General features: G+C 59.7%; 3 protein-coding genes across 3 annotated transcripts in view; 1 reads left to right on the top strand and 2 right to left on the bottom strand.

The window, feature by feature from the left end:
• PLXND1 (plexin D1) overlaps nucleotides 1-5,797 on the top strand; it is a gene marked incomplete at its 5' end in the record, with an annotated part of 76,903 nt that extends 71,106 nt beyond the window's left edge. Inside the window, 3 exons of the mRNA XM_084269538.1 lie at nucleotides 2,193-2,333; nucleotides 3,226-3,300; nucleotides 3,906-5,797. Coding sequence (XP_084125664.1) covers nucleotides 2,193-2,333; nucleotides 3,226-3,300; nucleotides 3,906-4,022 — 333 coding nt within the window. The 3' untranslated portion in view covers nucleotides 4,023-5,797. The remainder of the gene's footprint in view (nucleotides 1-2,192; nucleotides 2,334-3,225; nucleotides 3,301-3,905) is intronic.
• Nucleotides 5,798-8,335: 2,538 nt separating this feature from the next.
• On the bottom strand, nucleotides 8,336-9,608 carry H1-8 (H1.8 linker histone; the record flags this gene model as incomplete). The annotated part of the gene is made up of 5 exons (XM_084269539.1): nucleotides 8,336-8,674; nucleotides 8,759-8,817; nucleotides 8,905-9,040; nucleotides 9,128-9,372; nucleotides 9,593-9,608. 5 exons carry the CDS (start codon nucleotides 9,606-9,608, stop codon nucleotides 8,336-8,338), a joined length of 795 nt encoding a protein of 264 aa, XP_084125665.1.
• Nucleotides 9,609-12,146: 2,538 nt separating this feature from the next.
• Nucleotides 12,147-14,819, bottom strand: RHO (rhodopsin; the record flags this gene model as incomplete). Its single annotated transcript, XM_084269595.1, has 5 exons — nucleotides 12,147-12,417; nucleotides 12,701-12,940; nucleotides 13,165-13,330; nucleotides 13,429-13,597; nucleotides 14,459-14,819. 5 exons carry the CDS (start codon nucleotides 14,817-14,819, stop codon nucleotides 12,298-12,300), a joined length of 1,056 nt encoding a protein of 351 aa, XP_084125721.1. The 3' UTR covers nucleotides 12,147-12,297.
• Between the last annotated feature and the right edge of the window lie 1,504 nt (nucleotides 14,820-16,323).

The raw sequence follows: 16,323 nt of genomic DNA on the forward strand, positions 1-16,323 counted from the left end.
CCCCCACCCAGCCCCCCAGCAGTGGGGCACCTGGGAGCACTCGTGGGGATGTCCCAGGGCCGTCCCCTTGGTGCCATGCAGCCGCACATGGGGCGCTCTGGGTGGGCACTGCTGGAGCCCTGCCTGTGGTGCTCCTCGCCAGGGGCAGTGTCCCCATTGCACTTCAGCCACCCAGGCACACAGCCAGAGCCCAGCAGACCCAGCACCCTGCCTAGGACGCTGCTCCTGCTCTGGGTGGGCACCAGCCAGGGCCGGGCAGGTCTTTTCTCCCGCCGGCGCTCCCAGGCACTGTCCGGCACGGCTGCAGGCACTGAGAGGCATGTTCCCTGTTCCCTTGGCTGGGCGCAGTGTTGACATCTGAAACTTCCCCACTTAAATAAATTTTATGAAGAAATGCTGTAAATCGTCCCCCGCCCCCGCCCCAGGGGCTGGCGGCAGCGCGGGGTGTGACGTAGAGGGGTCCCCACGGAGAGAGGGGCGGGAGACGGGCGCTGCTCCCAGCCTGAGAGCAGCAGGAAGCTGTCACTGGGAGAGGTTAATGCTGGAGGAAGATCTAATGAGCGCTTGATTTTTTGTTTGTTTGGGTTTGGGACTTCTTTTTTTGCCTGTGTTACAAAACACCTACAATTTGTCCTTGTCGAGCAGTGGGTGAGGGGAAGAGGGGTCAGCTGGAGTCAGACAGCAGATGGAAACATTTTTCAGGAATACAATAGCATAAGTGAAGGAATTGTTGAGTAATGTGGGAAGAATAAATCCTCAGCATAAAAATCAGCTTGCAGATTACACTCACTACATCGCTGAATGTTTTCCAGGCTGGATTCTTACCCTGGTTTCAGCATTTTGCTCATGATACTGTAAATGTGAGAGCAGACTCTGACTAGATGCACTAGACGTGTATCTACAGCGCACAAGCAGTTAGTAAGCCAGACTCCATCCCTTCAGCACACAGACAAATCAGATTTAAAAAGGACTTTATAAAGAGGCAGCATGGGTTTCTTTTGTGTTTCCAAGGGGGAAAAAAAAATGTGAGCAGGCTCTGTAACTTGGCTACATTCCTGCAATGCCTTGTCATTGGGTTTGAAAATAAACTGCTGTGGGATCTGGTGCCACAGCCTGGTGCCCATTTCCCATTTCCCCTGCAGCATTAGCCACGCTACATATTGCAGCAGCAGATTGCAGTTACCCCAGGCTTCCTTATTTACTGCCCAGCACAGCCAAAGCTGCTGCCTCTGCGGCTGGAGCCCCGTCTCCTCTGGACACCCCCCTCCCCTCTCCACCTGTCAGTGGAGCCGTCCCGCAGCCAGAGTCAGGGCGGCGGGACACGTGGATCTCACTGCCCTCCGTGTCCCCAAGCCTGGGGCTGTGTCCCTTCGGGGTGCAGCGCTGGGCCAGCCATCCAGGTTCATTCCCGGGGTAATGATATCAGCGGGGCAGGACTGCCTGGAGGTTAAAATCATTCACTGCAAGGAGTGCAGGCGGGGTTATGCCTTCACTGCTGCAGCCCGATCGTGTGGCTGGGAGGTTAAGACTGCTTTGTCTGAGCTGACATTAATCAAGAAAACTCAGTATTTTCTGTTAATTGCTTTACACACACTCAGTATAGGCCAGGCGGGCTGGGTTAGCCAATGCAAAATAAATCAAAGCTACATGAAAAAATCCAAGAGCAACACTTCAACTGACAAAGTTCAGCTTGTAAGGGAGCTTTGTTCTTCAGCTTAAAGCGAGCTGGCTGCTCAAGAGACCAGAGTAAGCGCACGCAGAAGCCCTTCCCTTGTTACCAGCTTCCACACACAGAGCCGTGGAGCACAAGTGCTTTCTCTGGCACAGTTGTGCCACACTCCTCTGCAGCGCATCACCTGGTCGTGAGCCCCCTTGCCTGACCCCGTGATTGCTTTGTAGCCTGCCCTTGCTGCAAATTAAAGCCCGTCCATGGATGCCCTTCCCTGGCACTGCAGCTCACAAGCGTTCAGCTCACACAGGGGGATGGGCAGAGGGCTGGCGCCAGATGGGGGGGGTTCCTCTCCTCAGCACCTTGATGTGCCCGAACCCACACCTCTGTCATCAGCTGCTCTGTGCCCTCCCACCACCTCTGTATGGTGAGGAGCAAAGGCGTAGCTGGTGTCGGTGTGCAAGGGCAGGGGCGGGGTGGCAGCCCCGCGCAGAACAGGCCTGACTGCCGCATGTCGCCCTAGGACTCCCCGACCAATAAGCTGCTGTACGCCAAGGAGATCCCCGAGTACAGGAAGATCGTGCAGCGATACTACAAGCAGATCCACGACATGCCCCCCCTCAGCGAGCAGGAAATGAACGCCCACCTCGCCGAGGAGTCGCGGGTAAGGCGCGCTGGGCCACAGCGGGTCGGGGTGTGGGGCGGTGTGTGTCCCTGCAGAGCACCCACCCTGCCCTGCTCCAGCCAGCGACAGGCGTCTGGGAGTGCTGGGAAGGCAGGCAGGCCACAGTCAGCTACTGCTGAGGTGCTGGAGGGAGCAAACAAGAGGACATTTTGCCTCAAACTTCCACACACAAACTTCATCTGACCTAATTCCGAGCATCTTCAGTTCCTGCCGAGCTGCAGTAAACACCCACGAGTTAGCTTGAACCTAACTAGCTCTGGCACCACTGGGAGCTGAAAGCGAAATTCGGTGCCAAAGAACCAGGAAGTTTGGAAGAGGATCGCTGCAGCCCTGCAGCCCCCCGGCCAGCTGGCCCCCGGGCGCCAACTGCCAGGGCCGGCCACGAGTCCCAGGCAGCCCGCTGGCAGCCGGCCCTGGCAGCCGGCCCGGGTGCGGGATGCCATCCCTGGTACCAGCTACAGGAGCTGGCAGCTGCGCTGCGGATCCAAGCCCTGCCAGTGAAACACCACAGCTTCCTCAAAACCCAACTGGCTCCCCCAGCATTTTCACTTCAGCCACCAAACGGGTGTTCCCAGCTGTCGCCCCTGTGCCCGGCTCTTGCCCCTCCCCAGCCTTTGAAACGGCTGTGAGCGCAGAGGGGTAAATGGTGCTGTCAGGTGTGGGCATCCAAGTCTGGCTGTGAAAGACCGAGGCTGTTCCTGCTCTAAGGTGTGCCTTCCTTTAAGGAGCAAGTCAAAAATCCGACTGCATCAGTAACAGAAATACTCAGGCAACACCTTCTTTTAATCTAGTGACTGCCTGCTGGTGGGGCTTGAACTCCCTCGCTGCATTGTGTCAATATTCCTCCCCTCTTTGTTCTGTCTTTATAAAGAAATACAGGAACGAATTCAACACCAACGTCGCCATGGCTGAGATCTACAAATACGCCAAGAGATACCGCTCCCAGGTAAGGGGGTTCAGCTGCACTCAGCATACCTGTGTAGGCAATAACAAATAACAACTGGTGTGCTGTAACCACGTGCCTGCAGGCCCACAGAACAGGGATTGTTGTTTTTGCATAATCCCACGCACGTATGTGGTGTGCACACGGAGGCACCTGCTCTCGCATCCCTTGGCTGACAATGAGCTGGAAGCAAAGGCCAGCTATTCCTGGCTGGTTCTAGCAGAGTAGGGCTGTGCTGGAGCGGGGCTGCCCGATGTGCAGACCCACAGATGCTTTCAGCAAGGCAGACCATAATAATACAGTCCCCACCCAAATTAACCTGCCACTCACCACCCCAGCTGAGGCCCCAGATGCCTCCTTGAGCCCCCATCCCATGTGCTAGCTCTGCACCCCGTGCTTTACTGGTACCATGTTTTTTCCTGGTGTTCCCCTCTCACCGCTTTGCCCAGGGACCTGGCTGTGCCCTTGAGCAGCTGGAGGGTGCTGGGGTGTGCGGGCCCAGGGGTGGTGGGACAGGGTGGGCTCTACCCGAACGTGGCCCAGCAGGGCTGGTGGGGGGCACCCTGCCCGCGCGGCCTCAGCTGCCCACCTGCCTGTGTCTCCTGCAGATTGTGGCCGCCCTGGATGCCAACCCCACGACAAAGCGCACCCAGCTCCAGCACAAGTTTGAGCAAGTGATTGCACTCATGGAGGATAACATCTACGAGTGCTGCAGCGAAGCCTAGGCCCCCTGCAGCCCTGGAAGCAACCCTCCCCACAGCACAGCGCCGTAGGGAACCTGCTTTCAGCCGTGGACACGCCGTGCATCACCTCTGCCCGGGTCATTCTCAAACCAGCCTTGGGGTGGGGGTGGGCCTGGCCTGAGGCTGACGGGATCCCTCCCCTAAGAAGAAGCCACACGACACCTTTCCGAGCAGCTCAAAACCCCTCTGGTCTGCGCTGTGGCACCCACAATTTATTTGCTGTTGCCAGGCAGAAATGGAGACGTGACACTTGCGGCGAGCTCAGTTCACCACTTCCCTCTGGGCAGCACCTGAGTGGGCAGCAGCTCGCTGCATCCCTCTTTGTGGGTCCTCATGATGAGCAACGGGGCTGCAGAAGCCGGAACAACAGACGCAGAGCAGAAGGGTAGCCTCAGGGAGTAACGAGCAGAGACGGCAAAGGCCATCGGAGCAACGCCTGAGCTCCCTTCCACACCATCCCTCTGACATCCTTGTTTTGCCAACACCAGGGACTCTTATCAGCTGTTCACTATCTGCTGCATTCTGTGTATTTTTGTGCCTTTTAATTTTTGTACTGTATATGTAAACATGACCACTCCTCCATCTGAGGCCTGGGCAGCACAGGGACCTCAGGGCTCGGACAAAGCGGTTGCTCCCCAAGTAGCTAAGGCATGGTGAAAGCACTTTATCCCCAACAGAGAGAGCTGCCGGAGCCGGAGGGAGCGCGTGGGGTGGTGTGGGAAGGGCAGTGCCCCTTCCCAGGTTCCCATGCCCAGCGAGCTGCAGTCGCAGCATGTGGGCAGTGCCACACAGCTGGTCACCAGTGGGGTGAGGGCAGGATGTGTGCCTCACACTCCAGCTCCCGGCCGAGCTGCCCGCACACGCCTGCGGTGCTGCCCCAGCTCAGCCCTGGGAGCGTTGCTGATGCCGTGAGGGCTCAGCCCCTGCTGATGACCCTCTGGCAGGACAGACTTGAGCCATGTGCAGGGTGAAACACCAGGTAGCATCTTCCCTCGCTCTGCCCCACGCGCTCCAGCGTCTCCCCACCACCACCACCTAAAGCAGCTTGTTCTGCGTGCTGGGACCCAGCCACCATGGTTGTCACCTGAGAGCAGCTGAGAGCGTGCAGTTTTGCTGCGTGTCCAGTCCTTGGTTAGGCCCATAAAGGCAAAGGGCCCAGGGCCCATCCCCGCAGCAACACGGTGCGCTCACTGGCGCAGGCCAGCACGCAGCTCCAGCACCCTGAACTGCAGACACGGATGGGAAGCGTCCCACACCTGCCCTGGGCACCGTGGGCAGGGACCCGCCCTGCAGACAGAGCTCACCTCAGGCTGAGAAATTCCACTGCCGTCCCGCAGCATCAGCGCTGGGGCAGAGCCCCGTCCCGCTCTCCTTCCGCAGGCCCAGGAGCCGTGGCCGCTCCGTCTTCTCCGGCGGCACCCAGGCCCCTGCGCAGGCCGGACCGCGCTGACGCCACACGCTCGAGGCCTGTGGCTGCCGGCGGGCGAAGGCGCCCTGCCCCTGAGCGCCAGACCAGCCACAGCGTTTCCAAACTGCCAAACAGCCCAGAGAAAGACGTTACTACCTCACTGCAGGCAGGGTGGGGCCGAGGGGAGCGGCACCACTCGCCCGGCTGGCAAGGATGTGGCTGGGCTTTAGGTGACGTGGGTCCCACAAACCTCCTGGGTGACTTGCTGCCCTGGCCAGGTGGCCACCATCCATCCCACTGTTCCCAGTAACGCCACATTTGTCAGGAATGGGACCATCAGAGTTGTGTTTGTGTATATAGATATCTATTTTAAAACAAATGATAGATTTATCCAGTATGTTAACTGGGGTGGGAGGGGGAGGGGGGGGGCAACGTGGGGAGAAGGGGAAGAACTGGGGGGTTTTTTTAGAGAGAACTACAGAAAAGTACATACACTGTGGAGGTTTCGATGTCTTTGCTGAGGATGTGGCTTCAGAATAGAAACTCTAAGAATGTAGCTGGGCTACATTTTATTTTGAAATTGATTTCACAAAAAGTTCTTGAATTTCTTTTAGAAACTGTGAATAGCTGCCAGAGATAGAAGCAGGCCCAGCACAGGGAAGGGGGGGAGGAAGGACCGAGGTAGCAGAGGACGTTGAGCTTGGCTGGAGGCCGGGAAAGGGCCATGGAGCAGAAGCCCCATGTTGTTACACGGGAAGGATACAGGAGAGCTGGCAGTGTAGTTTGCCTCCAGGTGATGTGACTGGGCTGTGTCTTGGGGCCTGTTGCTTTATTATTTAATTTTTTTCTAAAGCAAAAAAAGAAAAAGTAGTTGCTACAACCATTTTAAAGGAACAACTTAACGGAGCAGAAGCTTGAGGGTTTCTAGTGTTGCCTTGAACCCCTGAGCCCTTTGTAACATGTTTTTAACCTTTGACACGTGTTGTGGGTGTAGTGCCCTTACCTGCTGTGTAGTGGAGGTGGCAGACTCTTGGAAAAGCCTATCTTTGTAATAAAACAAGGTGCTCAAAGCTGTGCAGTGGAGTTCCTGCCCCTGCCCCGGCGAAGGACACGCGACATCGTGGGTGTGCACAGCACACTCTGCGTGTACGCGACGCGCAGCCGATCCCGCCCTGTTACTGCAGGAGATGGGACTTCACCCCCCAGCCCCAGTCTCCTGCAGAGCAGGCTGCACCCATCCTGCTCCAGCGACCACAGCTCCTGCCAGGACAGGAGCTGCCACAGGAGGATGAAGATCCAGGTGCCCAAGCTGATCACACACTGGGCTGCACACGAGACTGGTGGGACCATGGTGCTGGGCAGCCTCACTTGTGCCAGGCCCCCCAGCCCCCCAGCCAGTGTTCTCTCCAGCCCTGGGGAGCCCAGCAGCTGCTCCCAGCCCGCCAGGCTTTTGCCTTCAGTGCCACGACACCGGCCAAGGCCACAGGCCTAAGCAAGACATTGCTAAATCCTCTCTCCACCTCTCCAGGAAAAGCTGCTCTTTCAGACACCAGAGAGATTCCCCCCTCACACACCCCTCCCCAGCTGGTTGTTTGCAATGCTAAATCCAGCCAATAAACGATTTGGCCTTTCTCAGAGCAAGCGAGCCCTGTACGTCAGACCAAGCACCCGCTGAGAGGACACAGCTCCTGCCCAGTTCCCTTATGGGACATCTCCATGCCAGTGAGCAGGGCTTTGCAAAGCCAAACCAGCATGGAGGGGCTGGGTGAACTCTGCTCAGTTACTGCTGCAGCATCCCCCACCCTGTCCCTGGGGAACAGGAGTTTCAACCCCATTAAAGATGGATAACCGTGGCCAAGGCTGAAGTTTAAAGAGAAGTTAGTTTGCTCAGCTCTTGCTTAAGCCCCAAAGCAAGGCCAGGAGCCTTGGAGGGCACTGGCAAGGCCAGCTGCAGATTAGCAAAATCCTCTTTAGGAAGAGAGTTTTACTTCCACTTATTTTCTCCTGCCCAGGAGGACTGTAACCCTTTACATTATCAGGCTGACCTTCAGAAGGGCTCTGTTCTGTGCAGAGCAAGAGAAATTCAGGCATTTGAAATTATTAAATGAAAGTGTTCATGTGCTGATCCATATGAGCTAACAAGAGGCTTAGAGGTGAAAACTGCCACTGATGGATAACAAGAACATGAGCAGCCCTGCAGCCTACAGCACACACCCCAAACTTTTTTTTTTGAGCCCTAAACCACTTCCATCTTCCTCTTACCTTGGTTAGAGCACAGGCAGTTCCCCCAGCACTGGGGACCCTTGCCCACGGCACGTACCTGGACCTGCTGCCCCAGCACTCCGGTAATCCCAGCTCAGCCGGGCATTAGCACAAGGGCAGCCAGGAGGGCAGAGGGCTGGACACCGACCCCACAGCTGCAGGGCTGGCCAAGCCCAAGGGTCACAGCACCCAGGCTGCCACCATGCTGTGTCCCCCGGGTCCCTGCCCAGGCCATCACTGGGGCTCACCACCAGCCAGCACACACAGCCCCCCAGCCTGGAAGCCCCACCAAGCAAGCCACTGTGGCCCGCAGGCAGGGGCAGAGAGGGCACCTCTCCCTGACAGCAGGCATGGCAGGCAGCTGCCGCCAGCACCAGCTCACCGTTGTGCCAAGTGGGACAAGGGATGGGGGATTTTGGTGCCTGAAGGCAGGAGTGAGGGGGCAGAGACAGGCAGGGCAGCAGCCATACCCTTCCATGAGGTGAGTTAATAACCTTTATTAGCAGGAGGTAGACACGGAGTTAAAACCTGTCCTGAGGACAAAAAACAATCCAGAGCTGGAAGGCAGAGGCCCAGCTGGGAGCAGGGCTGGGCTCCCATAGGGAGCAGGGCTGCCCAAAGCCGCCTACAAAGCCTTCTTGCTGGCTGGGGCTGCCTTCTGCCTCTTGGCCACCCCTTGGACAGCCCCTGGGGTCACCATGGGCTTCTTTGGCTTGCCTTGACCCCCCTTCACCTTGGGGACATCTGGCTGTGCCCCCTTGGGCACCCTCTTGCTCTTTGCCGCAGGGACCTTCTTGGGTAGCCTCGCCCTAGCACCCACAACGCTGTCACTGTCGCTGTCTCCCCCATCGTCAGCGGCTAGAGCCTGCTGGGACGCTGGACGCCCATTGCCCGGGGCCTGGAGGTGGCTGGCCGCTCGCGGGCGCTTGGCTGCATTGCTCCGGGGCTTCGCCGGCTGCTGGGCCTGGAGGGGACAGGGCAGTCAGGCTGCTGCCTCGCCATGAGCCACCCCACCAGCCACCCCGCCTCACCACTGGGCTCTACTCACACCCACAGGCTTCAGCCTCGGCTTCTGCTTCGCTCCCGCCGGCTTCTCCTCCGCAGCACCTGTGGGAGAAGGGGCAGTGGGTGAGCCCAAGCAGGAGCCTCGCCACAGGGCCAGGGCAGCCCGGGGTGGCACCCACAGCCCTTTACCTTGCTGCTGGGCGCCTGCTGGGGGAGCCCGGGGGGGCTTGGTGGTCCTTTTCCGTCCTGGCTTTGGGGCTTGGTCTCCATCAGGATCTGCCTTGCCCGGCGGCTGCTTCTTCTTCTGCTGCTTCTTGGGGGCTAACTGGGGGCAAGAGAGGAGTAAAAGTGAGGCCAGGCAGCACCTCAGCCCCCAGCCCCACTGCTTCAGGGCCGGCAGCCCCCTGCTCACCTTGAAGCTGCCAGTGGCCCCTATGGCAGAGGAGTTGTGGGGCCGCACCAGGTCCCCGCAGCTCAGCCCCTTTTCCAGCGCCTGCTTCAGCAGGTACTTGAGGCGGATGGGGTCCACCGAAGGGTACTTGGCCAGGATGAACCGCTTGATGGCAACGACAGAGAGGCCCTTCTTCTGGTCCTGCGCCTGCAGTGCCTCAATGACCATTTGCAGGGTGGAGGGGTGTGAGGGCCGCTGGCCCCGGCCTGGCAGACCCAAGAGCTGGGCTGTGCTCCCAGCTTCAGCTGCTGGGAGGGAGGAGAAGCACCTCTTAATGCCCACACCCAGCCCCAAGGCACTGCAGAGCTCCCCAGAGCCAAGCAGCCATAGCCCTCCTCATCCCTGCAGCCCCACAGGGACCAGCAGATCCCAAGCAGAGCCCCAGCCCCACAGCTCAGACCCCCCAGGCACTGGCAAACCCCTTACCTAGCTGAGGCTCCATGGCAGCAACACACAGACAAGCACAGCAACCTGAACCCCAGGGCAGTCCTGGCCCCACTTGCAGCACCAAGGCCTTTGCTCACTGGCTCAGCTCGGTTCCAGCTAATTTATGTGATTAACGCCCTCTCTGCAGGGGCTGGTTAGCACCTGCCAATGGCACCTGGGTGGAAGCAGGTGGCTGGGAGGCTGAGTGCCTTTTGCCAAGGCTTTGCTGGGGCTGGAGGGGGAAGGGGCACATCCAAGCAGAGTGTTTGGAGAGGGATGAGAGATGGGGGGGAGCTTGTGGGGTAACGGCTGTGACCGTGCAGGGGAAAGGCACCTGTCCAATGCAGGGTGGGTGGGGGAACACTGGGATTGCAGCTTGCTGATGCCACTTGCTGTGGTGTGGATGAGGAGCCAGCCCACAGCATGGGGCTTGTTTATGGTCACTGGTGTGATGTGCTGGCTCCCTTCACCCAGGATGATCCCACTGGGGAGTGGGGGGGCTGCACTGCTAAGGGACCCTCATAATGGGGAGGGGAACAATCCCACAAACAAGGGGAGGAAAAAGGACTGCTGCTTTGTTAGGCAGCAAGGGCAGGAGGAGCAACTCTCCCACAGTAGCCCCAGGTGTGTGCTTGTGAGCAGAATCCTCACTCAGCCCTGCCTGCAAATCCCACCATGCTCAGAGAGCACTGCACACACAGGCAGCTCCTCCACACCCCCTCTGTGTCCCCTCCGTCAGCTTCAGGGCAGCAGTGTCCCGTGGGCCAGGTGTGAGCTGAGTCCTTGGCCATCCGGGGTCCCTGAGGCACCCAGGGCACTTCTCTGCCACGGCCCTGTGGATGCTGAGTCCTCCTGTGACCCTGCAGACACGTTCCCCCTGTTCCCGTGGGGTGGGGTATTTGTTACTTGATGTTCTGTCTGTGCTCCTGAGACGAGCCCCTGTAATTCACCGAGTGCTCTTTGGTGCAGGAGCAGCACAAAGGTCCCCACCACGTGCACCGACCGCTGTGTTTCTCCACAGCACCGCGTCAGACTCTTCACACCCGAGCCCCGGGGCTTTGTCATCTGCCCGAGCCAGGGGGGCTGCGAGCCGGAGGAAGGGCTGGGATTACGTTATGGCTGGGCTGGCTCATGGCTCGACTCAGCAGACACCTTACTGCCTCATGTAGGGGCAAAGTGCTGCCCAGAAAGACCTTTGTCAAGGTCTGCGCCCACCTGCTGAGCCCGGGGCGGATCCTGGCAGGGGACTGAGGTGCCAGCAGGAGCCGGGTCTGGAGCAAGGGGCCGGGGGAGGCACCCAAGGGGCCCATGTGCCAGTCTGACTTCCCCAGGAAGGGGCCAGGGAGGACACCTGAGGACTGCGGGGGCCGGTGCCACAGCAGGGATGGTCACGTCTCTTCCAACCTCCTGGATCTGGCCATCGCTCCTCCTGCAGCTCCGTGGTGCCTCTGGCACCTGCCTGGGCTGGCAGGGACGGGGGTCCCAAGCCCTTGCTCTCTCCTGCCGCCGCTGGGAGCAGCCGTAGGGCTGGGTATGGCACTGGGTGACAGTCTGTGAGCTGGGGGCCAGGGCATCACTGGCATGTGGCAGGGCCGGTCTGGCACAGGCGGGAAGGCTGCGGCGCCCAGCATCACACGGTGCCGGTGGAGCACAGCCCCACGTACAGCAAATAAACACCAAATCCTGCCTCCTCTTCCCTCCAAAACCAGCTCCCAGATTTGAAGTACATGAATCAGGCATCAGCCTAAACACTGAATTATTCATAACCCGCTAATCTTTAGATTTCACTGAATATGCAGAAGTATCGGCAAAAAAAAATAATGAGAGAATTGTACTTGCAAATTGCTCTTTATTAAAGGTTTAACTCGCACGGGCTCTATACGTTCCCTATTAGACCTCGCCAAGCTGCATAGGATTAGAAATCAGAGCGGATAATAATGTACAAAAATAGTTTCAAATGTTGATAACACTGAACAGCGAGAAAAACATCTTATTTGTATGACTGAGCTAAAAATACCCCCGAAGAACAGTGCTACAATCGCAGCGTGCCGCTCGCAGCGCCGGGAGCATATTGCGGGCGTCGCGCAGCCATATGCTGCGGGTCTGCCGGCGGCAGCGCGGGGGCCGCTCCGCCGCGCCCGGCCCCGGCCCCGGCCGCGGGGATGGGCTGCGGGGGCTGGGGCAGCAGCGCGGTCGGGGCACGTCCCGGCGGCCCGAGTCTGTCCCGCGATGAGTGGCGGGACGCGCTGCCCGGGGTGGCCACGCACCGAGCCCCCCCCGAGCCCCCCCCTCCCCGTGCCCCCATCCCCTCCTCCGGCCCCAGGTCGCTGGGCGGGCTCCGCAGCCGTCAGCTCTGCGGAGCGGCGGGGGCGATGCGCAGCGGGACCCTGTCCCGTCCCTCCCCCCCCGGAGGGGTCAGTGCCTGCGGGCACCTCCCCGCAGCGGGCGGGCGGCAGCGCCGGGGAGCGGCCCCGGGTCTCGCCCGGGCGAGGGGCTGGCGCGGCCGGGGGTCTGCGCGGGCGACAGAAAGCACGGGCGCACGCAGCGGAGGAGCTAAGCCTTTGCACTTTAATTACAAAACGTGTGTCCACATGTACAGCCTTGTTCCCAGGGTGCCTAGTGCCGGGAGAGAGCAGCCCGCGCCGCGGGGCAGCGGGGGCGCGGGGCTGGGTTCGTGCCCCGAGGACCGGCCGCCCCGGCGGCGCCTACGCGGGGGAGACCTGGCTGGTGGAGACGGAGGAGGTCTCTGTCTTGCCGGCAGACGTGTCCTCGTCGCCCAGCGGGTTCTTGCCGCAGCAGAGCGTGGTGATCATGCAGTTACGGAACTGGGGAGAGGGAAGCGCGCTGTGAGGGGCGGGCGGCTGCGCCTCGGGACCCCCGCGCAGGCGGGAGGCTCTGCCCCCTGCCCCCTCGGGGCCGGAGCAGCCCCAGCCCCAGCCCCTCCACCGCCCCTGCGCCTGGGCCATGTCCCATGGGATGGGCACTGACGAGCTTTACACTGGATGCAGGAACAAGATCCCCGAAACAAGCAGCCCCCCGGCCCACCGGTACCCCGAGGTGCTGTAACTCTGCTCGCTGGTAGGAGATGGGCGGCACGGGGCCGGTTACCTGTTTGTTCATGACGATGTAGATCACGGGGTTGTAGATGGAAGAGCTCTTGGCAAAGAAAGCCGGGATGGTCATGAAGATGGGCCCGAAGTCTGAGCCCTGGTTGGTGAAGATGTAGAAAGCGACGCTGGCGTAGGGGACCCAGCAGATCAGGAAGGCGATGACCATGATGATGACCATGCGGGTCACTTCCTTCTCTGCCTTCTGGGTGGTGGCAGACTCCTGCTGCTGGGCGGCAGCCTGCGGGCGGAAGGGAACGGAAACACCACGGGGCTGGGGAGTGCTGCGCCGGCACAGGACACGGCGTCAGGGCTCGGGGCAGCCGAGCTGCACCGACACCAATGGGGTTTGCTACTCCCCGCTTCGTGCAGACCCCTTCTGTCCCCAGTCTGGGGCCTGGTGCGGGCCCCTTCCAGCACTGGGATGGGGTGGCCCCCGGCCCCCGGCCCCCAACGGGTACCCACCTCCTTGACAGTGCACACCAGGTTCCCATAGCAGAAGAAAATGACCATCAGCGGGATCATGAAGTGAACCACGAACATGTAGATGACGAAGGATTCGTTGTTGACCTCCGGCTTCAGAGTGTAGTAGTCGATCCCGCACGAGCACTGCATGCCCTCGGGGATGTACCTGCAAGGGCAGCGCAGGGGTCAGCGCCGCGGAGGAGATGGGCTGGGGGCCACGGCCAGGCAGCCAGGCCCTGGCTCGGGGCACAGCCACCTCCCTACCTGGACCAGCCGAAGAGCGGGGGAGCCGCGCAGGCCAAGGCCATGACCCAGGTGAAGGCGACGCCCATGATGGCGTGGTTCTCCCCGAAGCGGAAGTTGCTCATGGGCTTGCAGACCACTACGTATCTTTCGATAGCCAGGACCACCAGTGACCAGAGAGCAATTTCACCTGCGCCAGGGAGAGAGAGGGATGGGGACGGGGGGCTTTGAGCAGCAGGAGGAGAACAACGCGCTGGTGGCAGTGCGAGGCCTCCGCGGGCTGTCCCTGGTACATCCCACCAAGGGTTTGGAAGGAGAAACGGGCACCGGCCAAGCGCAGATGCAGTGGGGAGGTGTGAGATGACGGCCCTCACCACACTGCTGACCCACAGCAACTGCCTCACTGCTGTGTTCTGGGGTCTGTGCCTGGGTCTCCCCACCTGCCCGGGCAGCACTTCCATCCCACTGCGAGGTGCAGCGAGCGCCCGGGACTTCCCCTCACTACCCACAGCTTCCCAGAACACGTGTGCCACAGGGACCGGACCTGTGACAGGGCTGCCTGTGGCTGAAGGCAGAGCTGAGCGGAGGAGGGTGGGTTTAGATGCAGTTTTTGTTCAACATCTGTTTGGGTGAAAGCCGGGCTGGCACGGGGAGGAGAGCCAGCTCTGCTGCACCGCCTCAGCGCCAACGGCAGGCTCAGCCCCGCCGAACAGGAGGAACAAATTTGTCATCTCTTGAGGCAGAAAGCAAGCCAGAAAGATGTGCAAAGCCAGCAACTGCAAAATCTGCTGCTGGTGGCTTTTCATTGCTGCGCTGTTGTTCTCAGGGTACTGAGCAGGTGGCTACCAAAATGAGGTAAAAAAAAAGGTGTCACTTGCCACTTTTTCACCTCCCACCCCGACACACTACAACTGCCTCAGCCCCCAGCAGCAGCAGCCCAAGGGCATTCCAGATACTGTGTTTATCCAAGATCATCTGGGCATTCTCCTTCCACCTCCTAAAATCTGGGGCTATTCCTAGCAGAAGATTTTTGAGCATTTGGAAATCTTACCACCAAGTGTAGCAAAGAAGCCTTCGATGTAGCACCCTGTTACTCCAAAGACAAAGTACCCGTTCATCGACGTGTACATGGTGGTCGTGAAGCCTCCAAAGACCATGAAGAGGTCTGCGACCGCCAGGTTCAGAAGGATGTAGTTTAGGGGTGTCCGGAGCTTCTTGTGCTGGATGGTGACGTACAGCGTGAGGAAGTTGATGGGGAAGCCGAGCAGGATCAGCATGAACATGTAGGCAGCCAGCGCCGAGAACTTCCAGGGCTCAGCCAGGTAGTACTGGGGGTACTCGAAGGGGCTCCGCACCACCCCGGTCTTGTTGGACATGGGCACGTAGAAGTCTTGGCCTTCTGTCCCGTTCATGGTTGCGGCTCCTCAGGTGCCTTTTGCTCGTGCTCAGGGGTGTTCTTTGAGCGCAGGGGGATCGCCTCTGAAGTGGGGCTCCCGCCACCTCTCAGCCTTCGCCGTCACCCCAAGGAGAAGTGGCTGTGCTCACCTCTGCAGGGCACCCCTTATAAAGTGCCCCCCGGGGTAAGCTCCAGGCATTGGTGTCAGCGCAATTAGGGCTTAGAGAGTTATTAATCATAATCATCCAGGGGTAATTGGCTTTCCTGGGGAGGTATTAAGGTGACACCTGTTTCTGGCCTGTGCTGTCATTGTTGAGACCATGGCTCACGGTCATATATAAGGAGGTGGCTCTGCACCGCACCTTCCACTTTGGGGGCCCAAAGCAGAGAGCAGCTCCACTCACACAGCCTCGCTCCTTGGCATGGCTGTGCCCCCCAGGGAGCAAGGGTTTGGGGTGTCCCCGTGCCTGTGCAGTCTTTGCACCCCACAGTCTAGAGCTGGACATCCCTAGCTCATGCTGCCGGCACCCAAGGGGAGGCACTCGCTCCCCTGCAAGGCCTCCAGTCCACCCTCCACAGGCACTCGGGTGTGCTGCCCATCTGTGTGAGATGCCTCAGTTTCCCTGCGGAGACGTGCTGGGAATGGGATGTGTGGCCATCGGGTTGCCAGACAGAGGGTGCCTGGGGAAGACAAGGCCCACGAGATCCTTCTCTTGGCTGCGCTTTCTCAAGGCTCCCAGGCTGAGCTCTTGGCTCTGGCCACCAACAGAAGCTGCTTTCTGTGCCTCCAGTGGGAGGGCAGCTTGTGGGGCAGAACCCCACAGGTGTGGAGTCTGCAGACGGTGGCTGGGCTGGGCAGGCGTGGTCTGTCCCAGGCCCGTTATTAGGAGGGGACAGTTGGGTCCATGACACCAGCCAGCCCCCACTGGACAGCAGCTCCCTGGGGGGCTGCAGAGGGCGCCCTGAAGCATGAGGATCTCCAACCCTTCTTCCATGTGCTCTTGGCCACCTCTTTTCTGCTGCAGGGTTTGGCTGGGGAGGTTTTAATACCCCAAAACCTGACCCTGCTGTGGGTTTCCAGTGTGCCCAGTTCTGTACGTGGTTTGGCTCGTGGTGGTTACACTGGAAATGCCCAATAAATCACCTGTCCGTCTGTCCTGGACAGGTGTCGTCCTGCACTGGGGCTAAGCCTGTGGGACAAGGGCACCGAAGGCAGCTTCTGGCTGAAGCCAATGCTCAGCTTCATTTGCTGTTGGCAGACACCTTCGGTCTCCCTGAAACCTCGTAGGACCATCACATTCCCCAGGGAAGCTGTGCTGGAGCCTCCCCACTCCACTGTGCTGGAAACGTTCACCTTTCCCTGCTCTTCCAGAGGCAGCAGGACAGCTCGTGCAGCACAGTGAAGCCAACCACAGAGGAGCTCTCTTCTGGAGAAGGGGGTTCCTTAGGGTTGCACCACCATAGTTAATTTCCTAAGCTCCCCAGCGTTTCCCCCATCTCTGATCTTTTTTGCAGCTCCT

This window comes from Gallinula chloropus, assembly GCF_964237585.1.
Source record: "Gallinula chloropus genome assembly, chromosome: 12".
Lineage (NCBI taxonomy): Eukaryota > Metazoa > Chordata > Aves > Gruiformes > Rallidae > Gallinula > Gallinula chloropus.